The following is a 9,985-nucleotide window of genomic DNA, read 5'->3' on the forward strand; positions in this document are numbered from 1 at the left end:
CTCACTTCCATCTTCCATTCTTCCACCTCCACGCGGCCATGTCTGGGAGAATGAGAGCCTGAGAGAGCCAGAGAGCCAGAGAGCATCGTCCATTCATCTCCATCGCAGGCTTGCAGGCGTAGCAAAGATTAGCATCATCGTGTAGCCAGCAGCATCGTCCAGTTCGCGTCCTCGTGCAGTCCAGAGTCCACGCCCTCGTCCAGTCATAAGCCGTCGGAACAAACCCTAAGTCGTGGCAAGAAACCCTAAGCAGAGCAGCACTGCAGTCGCCGAGCCCTCTCCTACAAAAAGCACCTGAACAATGTCTTCTTCGGAGGTTAGATCTGATTTTCAAATTTTTATAATTGATTTTGTCTCTGAGGGCTCTTACTGGTTTGTGCTTAATTTGTCCCTGATTGTTGTTGCTGTTACTGATTAAAATTATTGTTGTTGCTGTTAGCCTGTTACTAATTAAAATTATTGTTGTTGCTAGTTTGTGCTTAATTAGAAAGATAAGTTTCATTGAAATTTTTTTCTGCAGAATTTTATTGTTGTTGCTTAATTATTGTTCTTGCTTTTTATCTTGTTTACCAAACCCTGGTCTCTGTTTTATCCAATAAAAAGTTAACAATGTTTCCATAAAGAAGAAAATCAAGAATCAGTAAAAATTATGGAACGTACAACAAGCAAATAGGGGAGAGTTTCATTAGTTAGTGTTCTGTTTCAATAACAAAAAGTAGTTAGTCTTATAGCTATATATATATAAGGTCTATGGTGTAGTCAATGGATATAATTCTATCCTATCAATTCTAGTCATAAAATATTACGCAATCACTTCTTTTCTGCACTTATATCTCAGCTAGCCTAACATCTTGCTGCAGAATTTATCTTAGTTCTTTACTGCATTAATCTAATCAACTCATATAATTTGTTGTGGCTGCATATAATATGCTTTAATGCATATAATATGTTTTATAATCTGTTTTAATAATCTGAAACCAGATGACATTTGTTGGAGTTAAATTATTTTGGATTAGAGGCATGATCGGCAGACTGTGTCAAACCAGATTACCTTGCTTGTCAACTTTGTGCTCCTGCCGGTTTTGTATTTTGAAGCAGAACAATGATTTTGTACTGTTTTTCACTTGATAATTTTTTCAAAGAAGTTTTTTCTTTTTATATCTTCTTTCTTTTATTTTTGTTAGAAAATTGCATCAAGGATCAACAAGTCATAATTATTATTTTCTTCATTATGGCTGCATATTTATGTCTGCCGTTAATTTGTATTTCTTTATGCATATATGTGTGTCGTTAATTTGTTATCTTGTAGTTCCTTTTATGGTTTATGTTTATAATTTATAATCTATATTCTGTTTATGTTTATAATTCATATTGATTTTTTTTGTTTTATTTTGGTAGAAATTGCACCAACCGGGGAAGATGATGATGAGTCTGGTGTGGGGAAGATGATGATGAGTCTGGTGTGGATTCATATTAAGCATGGTGGCTGTTTAGTTTTCATTTGTTTTAAAGTGACTGTTTCGGTTTAAAGTGTGTTTATTTTTGTTGTTTTACTAGACATTTTTTATTGTATTTGTTTTATGTTAATTAAGTTGAATTTGTATTGAATTGGGATGTGATATACTCTTGTTATTCTAGTTTATTGACAGTTTTAAAGTTCATTTTATGGTAATTTAAATTCTGATTATTAGGAATAAAAAAACCAAAAAAATCGACCGAACCAAACCGAACCAATTACACCCCTAATTGATAGTGATATACACAATTACATACCCTAAGTCATATGATAAGGAGGATTCCAACATCTGACCACATATCCTAGTATGTAACCTAAAGAGGGTACAACATTGAAAATGTGTCCAATTCCTAGCAAAGTCACTATTACAAAAGGAGGAGTTGAGAATAGACCTAGTTGGCACATTACCCAAGCCATCACAGAAGGAAAACCCCTATATCTGACAATCCTATTTGTTGGACACAATCCAAAAAAGTCAAATCAAAATAGCATCCAGCCAGCATGATTACATGTCAATCTATTTGGAATCACAAGCCTTCCTAAATACTTAGAGATACACTATATAAAACACTTACACCTAGACACAGCAGCTCAATTCCACACCTTCAATCAAACTCCTTTAACCTTGGCAACCTTGAACCCATGCTCATCTGCATCAACAGCAGCCTCTTCAAATTGAGGATTCAAATTCCTCTTACCCTTGGAGGTGACAACATGATTTTCATGACTAAGCTTTTCTCCATATTGCGAAGGTGCTTCAAGAACATGGGACAACACCTCCTATGACAAAGAAATTAAAAAAAGATATAAAACTCACTCAAGAATGCAAAATACAATTAGAAACAGCACACATAGGAATGAGAAAAAAATATTATACATCAGCACCTGAGTTTCTTTTTCTGCTGAGCTAAGCAATATATCCAGTTCAGCAGAAAGATCATCACTAATAGTATCATTGCTGGGTGTTTTCTCTTCTTTTCCATGTTCACCATCAATTAAGCCAACAAACTCAGTCCCTCCGGAAACAGTAGGCTGTTTTTCAGCCAAAAAATCTATAAGAACAGGGGATTTACACAAAATCCCAGAATACTCACCAGCATCTTTCTCACTTTTGATAAAACTATCTGAAGACTCCTTCTTAATACCAACATCCGCTTTTCCACAAGGAACAGATTTGTGTAAATCATCTCCTATTCATATGCCATAAGAGTTTAAAAACACATAAGACCATAACACAAATTCACCACAGCACAATAAAAAAATAAAAATAAGAAATTAATGATGAATTAACACGATCTAAAAATATTTGTATGTATATCTAACCTTTTTGGAGTAGACTCATCATCAGCATCATAATCGGGAAGTTCAAACATCGCAATAATGGTGGAATCATCACAAATTCTCCTAACTCGGAAAGTCCCATAAAATGTATCATGTGGGACACCTTTGGTATCAACCTTGAGCAACAACTTCTTTCCAATGAGGCCTTGGAATATGGGAGGATAAGTATCCCTACATATAAGCTATTTTGAAAGTAATACATAAGAAATATAGAGTTTGAATAAGAAATATGGCATCCCATAAAGTGAACAACACATAAAAGAAAACTAACAACATACACTTGCATCTCTTTGAACCTCAGTAAACAAGTCAGCACATGATTTCTTAAGCAAATAAGATGCCTCACGATTAAAGAGAAGGAAAATACCCTCCCCAGTATGATCTTCAACTGTTATTTTAATTTTAAATCTGCAGAGAGAGGAAAAAAAAGGGGAACACAATCATTCAAATAAATAATACCAAGAAACCTTATTTTTATAAATAATCCACTCTATAAAATGACAAGACATTTTCAACAAAATTTCTGACCTTGGAGTGACATTAGTTATGTGCTTCAAACAAAAATCACAGTAATATGCACCATTTTGAGGATAGATACCCTTTCCACACACACAAGCAGAATACCACCAACCTCCATCCTCAACAATACCTTGGATTGCACCAAAAATGATAAAAGAACCCTCCTATCCAATGGGCATTTCAGAGTTAATTAACAACATGAATGAAAAAATAGATCTGGAAATTCTTGTTTGATTTTCTTTTTTGGTTCATGTGTGTATAAAAGAAACAGAAACACAACTAACTCAAAAGAAGACAACCTGATTGTTATCTTGAAGCTCTTCAATAGTGCATTTTCTAGTTAAACGCATGAAATCATCTTCCAAGGAGAGAACTTTACCCTCATTTGCAATAAACAGTGGCTGGGTACCATTGACATCTTGCTCAATCATACTAAAAAAAAAATTAATGCAAATAGTTGTACTTGTTACTCCAAATTGCTTGTAAATAAAGAATACAATAAACATCAACAAAATAAAGCATGCTAACATCTGCCTGAATTCAACAACTTCAGGAATATCAGGATTAAATAACATTTGAGTGGCATACATCACATTTTGAAGACCTACTTGACCTACACAGCAACAAAGAAAGAGTCTAGCAAACTTTATTGGAGACAACACCTAGAGCAGCCATGAGATGTACAGAAAAAAAAACAACATACCCCTAAAGAACTTGACTTTTGCAAGTTGAATGACTACAACAGGCTGCTCCACATAGCCAGAGGCAAGAAAATGATTTACTTGATTAACATAATCCCCAAACAATGCACATCGTACTGTAAGACTGAAACTCAAAAGATGACAAAGAATCAAACAGAAAATAAGCAAAAAAAGATCATTGAAAGATAAAGACAAAGCACCAGAAATGACTTAATGAACATACTCTTTTGAAGTTAATTCCAATGCAATCATTTTCACAATTTTCCCCTCTTTTGCATATTCTTTCTCTTCTCCGACTGAAGTTAAAAGACCAATGACATCTATTCCAAATAAACACAACCTATTAACTATTCAAAGGATTTGTTAAAAAAAACTTCAATAACAGAAATGCAAGAAGATATACAGACCAACTAAAAAATCATAATCTTGGGTCATGTTCAGCAGCTCAGAAAAAGGAAACATGTTGAAACAAGTCTTAGGGATAACATCTTCATCAAATGTTACAACAGTGGTTCGGTGAAGGAAAACCAATTTGAATTCATGAGAAGTTGCTCTATAACTACCATGACTTGACACAACAGTAAAATATGCTATTCTATAAACTTGTCCTTCAACTATATGATCCCTAAACCTATTAAGGAGTGGTTTCTTGACTGTAGCTTGAATTTTTTCACACTAGAAATAGAACAAAAGAACAAATCAGATTAATGAAACACATAATTTAAAGTTGAAAACTTAAAAAATAGCAAGTAAAACCATATTTAAAAGAGAAGCTAATAGAGGCTAACATGCTCATCAAGGAAAATCATCTCCATTGAGTTAGGAACCTCATGGTTACCAAAAGAGGGTACAACCCAAAGCCTTAGAACCCTAACTTTCAGCCTCCAAGCCTCTTTAGGAGGATGCATTTTAGAAATCATATCAAATGGAGGAGGCATTGCAGTAAAAAGAAAGGAGATAAAGAGAGTTGATGAAATAGATCAAAATATAAACAGAAAAATTCTAAAATAAATATAGCTTAGGAGCAAATACAACACAGCAGAATGTTTGTGCATTCAATGTGCTTCACTAACCATCCATTTATAGAAAAAATCCAGGACACAATCTCACCTTTTTGAATTCAAATTGAGGAGGGAAATGGAGGGTAATGGAGTTGAATAACCAAATTTTTCATTTAATGAGGAAGAAGCTATGAATCAATTCATATGAATCACATCACCACTCACCAAATAGGTTAGATAGAAAGTCCATACCTTGATAGGCATTCCCACATTCTCATCTCCATTCAATGGCACATAGACAACTAATCATAGCAGAAAAAGCTAAAACAACACAAAAACAGGAAAAAGAAGTGATACTTTCGAGAAATCAAAAAATAGGAACCAAAAAATGAGATATCACACCACACCTACTACAGTGCAGCTACATGTCATTAGACCATAGGGAAGGCAGTCACCAACTACCCCAAACAATGATTCTAGTGATGGCAATGAGAGTTGGTAAATGTGTTAGGTAGGGATACATTCGAAACAGCAGATAAATGGGAACAAAAGTATAGACAAACATGAATAAAAACCTGTCAATCACATCAACATTCATGAAATGGATGATAATGAAACCTCATACCTTCATAATGATTCCCAAATTTCCAATTTTCAATAAAGAATATATAGCACAACCTTATTATGTGTGGAGAACACATTTTCATGGGAAGACCAGCTGCTGGATAGTTTTTTCTTTGGCCAAGGACATGTGGTAGTTAGACAAAGAATAACATGAACCCATTTTACTCGCACAAGGCCATTCTTTTCTCAATGAACCTCTTAACTTGAGGCCAAGGAGGTGTATGTCCATCCAACAGCTGAACTATAAAACAAATTTAACACAATCAAAAGAAAAATATAATCCAATTCAGTTGAACTTAAAAAAGAAATAAATAAACAACAGGCTACACATCAATTTTTGTGAATCACATCACCACTGATAGAATAGATTAGGTACAAAACCCATTCATTCATAATCATCCAGACAACCCACATGCAACCAAAAACACAAATAGTGGAGTATGCCATCATTTTTTTCTCTAATTATCAATACAAAATAAGAATGGAAAAAATTGTGAAAATTAGTTAAACTTTGGGGCACACCTAGTAACACAAATAGTGGAGTGATACCATCTCATTCTAACAAAGCCAGTTCCTTTGTGAATGACATCTCAAATTCAGCACAAAGACCCCATGTCTTTTCAAGAGCTGAAATACAAAATAATTTTTACGTAAATAATAAAAAAATTGAGAATGAGATTGAGTTAAATAACCAAATCTTTCATTCAATGAGGAAAAAGCTATGAATCAATTCATATCAATCACATCACCACTCACCAAATAGGTTAGATAGAAAGCTCATACCTTGATAGAGATTCCCACATTTTCATCTCCGTTCAATGGCATAGAGACAACTAATCATAGGAGCAAAACCTGAACCAACACAAAAACAGGAAAAACAAGTCAAACTTTCAATAAATCAACAAATAAGGACCAGAAATTGAGATATGAGACCATACCTACTACAGTGCACCTACACGTCATAAGACCATAGGGAAGGCAATAATCAAATACACCAAACAATGATTCTACTCATGATAATGAGAGTTGGTATAAATTGGTTAGGTAAGGATACATTCAAAATAGCAGATGAGTGGGAAAAAAAAGTATAGACAAACATGAGTAAAAATCTCTCAATGACATCAACATTCATGGAAGGGATGAGATTGAAACCTCATACGTTGATAATGATTCCCGAATTTTGAATTTCCAATGAAAAATATACAGCACAACCTTATTACGTATCCAAACCACATTTTCATGCGAATATTACATCAAACATAGATAAGGGGACTGAATACAGAAAACGGTTTAAAAACTCAAGGGATTTGTTGAACGTACACAAAGTAAAAAATTAAAAATATATTCATGAAAAACACAAAACACATGCAACAAACAATTCAACAGGTAACAAATGGAGATCTGATAATGAGTTCAAACTGAAAGTCAACACCAACTCCCAAAAATTGTAACCAAGAAGATGAACCCACAAAAAAATTAAATAACCAAATCATTCATTTAATGAGGAAGAAGCTATGAATCAATTCATATCAATCACATCACCACTCACCAAATAGGTTAGATAGAAAGCCCATACCTTGATAGGCATTCCCACATTCTCATCTCCATTCAATGGCACATAAACAACTAATCATAGCAGCAAAAGGTGAACCAACACAAAAACAGGAAAAAGAAGTGAACCTGTGGAGAAATCAAAAAATAGGGACCAAAAATTGAGATATGAACCTTTGGAGAAATCAAAAAATAGGGACCAAAAATTGAGATATCACACCACACCTACTACAGTGCAGCTACATGTCATTAGACCACAGGAAAAGCAGTCACCAACTACCCCAAACAATGATTATAGTGATGGCAATCAGAGTTGGTAAATGTGTTAGGTAGGGATACATTCGAAACAGCAGATAAATGGGAACAAAAGTATACACAAACATTAATAAAAATTTGTCAATCACATCAACATTCATGAAAAGGATGAGACTGAAACCTCATACCTTGATAATGATTCCAAAATTTTTAATTTCCAATAAAGAATATATAGCACAACCTTATTATGTGTGGAGAACACATTTTCATGGGAAGACCAGCTGCTGGATAGTTTTTTCTTTGGCTAAAGACATGTGCTAGTTAGACAAAGAACACTATAAAGCCATTTTACTGGCACAAGGCCATTCTTTTCTCAATGAACCTCTTAACTTGGGGCCAAGGAGGTGTATGTCCATCTAACAGCTGAAATATAAAACAAATTTAACACAATCAACAGAAAAATATAATCCAATTCAGTTGAACTTAAAAAATAAATAAATAAACAACAGGCTATACATCAATATTTGTGAATCACATTACCACTGATAAAATAGATTATGACATAAAACCGATTCCTTCATAATCATCGACACAACCCACATGCAACCAGAAACACAAATAGTGGAGTGATGCCATAATTTTTTTCTCTAATTATCAATAGAAAATAAGAATGAAAAAAATTGTGAAAATTAGTTAAACTTTGGGGCAGAGCTAGTAACACAAATAGTGGAGTGATGCCATCTTATTCTAACAAAGCCACTTTCTTTGTGAATAACATCTCAAATTCAGGAAAAGACTCCCATGTCTTTTCAAGAGGTGAAATACAAAATAATTTTTACATAAATAATAAAAAAAACTGAGAATGCAATTGAGTTGAAAAAAAAATCTTTCATTCAATGAGGAAGATGCTATGAATCAATTCATATCAATCACATCAATACTCACCAAATAGGTTAGATAGAAAGCGCATACCTTGATAGGCATTCCCACATTCTCATCTCCATTCAATGGCATAGAGACAACTAATCATAGGAGAAAAACCTGAACCAACACAAAAACAGGAAAAACAAGTGAAACTTTCAAGAAATCAAGAAATAGGGACCAAAAATTGAGATATGAGACCATACCTACTACAGTGCACCTAAACGCCATAAGACCATAGGGAAGGCAGTAATCAACTACCCCAAACAATGATTCTACTCATCATAATGAGAGTTGGTAAATGTGTTAGGTAAGGATACATTGAAAAGAGGAGATGAGTGGAAAAAAAAAAGTATATACAAACATGAGTAAAAATCTCTCAATGACATCAACATTCATGAAAGGGATGAGATTGAAACCTCATACCTTGATAATGATTCCCAAATTTCGAATTTCCAGTGAAAAATATACAGTACAAACTTATTATGTATCCAGACCACATTTTCAGACGAATATTACATCAAACATATATAACAGAAGATGTTTCTAAATACAGAAAACAGTTTAAAAACTCAAGGGATTTGTTGAATGTACACAAAGTAAAAAATTAAAAATATATTCATGAAAAACACAACACACATGCAACAAACAATTCAACAGGTAACAAAAGTAGATCTGATAATGAGTTCAAAATGAAGGTTAACAGCGAAACCCAAAAAATGTAACCAAGAACATGAACCCACAAAAAAATCAAGTCACAAACACAATTTGCAAATTAGAAATTTCACAAACCCTACACAATAACATGTGCGTTAAACATCGAACAGATACCCAAAACGATCACAATTTGCAAGATTAGGAATTTCACAAACCCTAGAGAATAAAATGTCGCTTAACCATAGAACAGATACCAAAAATGATCAGAATTTGCACAATTAGGGATTTCAGAAATCATAGACAATAAAACCTGGGTCAATCGTGGAACAGATGCCAAAATTCATCACAAGGATCGACACAATGAAGGAAAAAGAAAAAGGATGAAGGGGAAAATAGGTTTCGATGCACCTGATTGATTGATCTGAGATCTTGAATCTGAGCGAAAAATTGGGAAATCAATAACCCAGATGAACGGCGACGAACAAACTCCCAGGAGAACACAGCTCGTAGACAGAGTTTCGTACGGCAGATGAAACGAAATTTGGAGAAGAAAGCAAAGCTCCTAGGGTTCAAAGAAATCATTACCTATTTAAACAGATCCATCAAGAAGGAAGCTTGCCTCAGTGATTCGGTGAAAAAGATGCGAGATTGCGTCAGCTGAAAGGGATGGCTGACGACTACTGTCAGAGGAGCACATGCATCCCTAAAAAAAAGGGGCCACGTGGAGGAGGTGCCACCGTGGAGGAGAGCCTCCACCTAGGACTGGAATCGGCGTGGGATGCGAGGAGCTCTCCAGCTCGGAGATGAATCCACGCCTTTCTAGTGTATAATGATAATATTGCTCAGTAAAGAATCTTAACATTATTACATGAACACAAAAAATAATTACTAAAATATTA

At 34.3% G+C, this 9,985-nt stretch overlaps 1 protein-coding gene across 9 annotated transcripts; it reads right to left on the bottom strand.

Moving 5' to 3' along the window:
* LOC107633746 (replication protein A 70 kDa DNA-binding subunit B-like) lies at window positions 1,712-9,742 on the bottom strand. Of its 9 annotated transcripts, XM_021119558.1 has the most exons (16): window positions 8,636-9,742; window positions 8,481-8,549; window positions 7,750-7,931; window positions 6,486-7,382; window positions 6,225-6,329; window positions 4,485-5,943; window positions 4,301-4,397; window positions 4,080-4,201; window positions 3,905-3,989; window positions 3,676-3,808; window positions 3,386-3,540; window positions 3,136-3,265; window positions 2,840-3,039; window positions 2,611-2,706; window positions 2,402-2,490; window positions 1,712-2,296 (listed from the first exon to the last, which is right to left on the bottom strand). In XM_021119558.1, the coding sequence occupies exons 6-14, from the start codon at window positions 4,537-4,539 to the stop codon at window positions 2,700-2,702; spliced, it is 984 nt and encodes a 327-aa protein (XP_020975217.1). In that variant the 5' UTR covers window positions 4,540-5,943; window positions 6,225-6,329; window positions 6,486-7,382; window positions 7,750-7,931; window positions 8,481-8,549; window positions 8,636-9,742; the 3' UTR covers window positions 1,712-2,296; window positions 2,402-2,490; window positions 2,611-2,699. The 9 variants fall into 9 exon arrangements, with proteins under 9 accessions (XP_020975217.1, XP_020975215.1, XP_020975214.1 ...); XM_021119556.1 differs by having other exon boundaries at window positions 2,402-2,706; window positions 6,486-6,554; XM_021119555.1 differs by having other exon boundaries at window positions 2,402-2,706; window positions 4,485-5,938.

The sequence above is a fragment of the Arachis ipaensis genome, chromosome B03 (genome assembly GCF_000816755.2).
Source record: "Arachis ipaensis cultivar K30076 chromosome B03, Araip1.1, whole genome shotgun sequence".
In the NCBI taxonomy this organism is placed as follows: domain Eukaryota; kingdom Viridiplantae; phylum Streptophyta; class Magnoliopsida; order Fabales; family Fabaceae; genus Arachis; species Arachis ipaensis.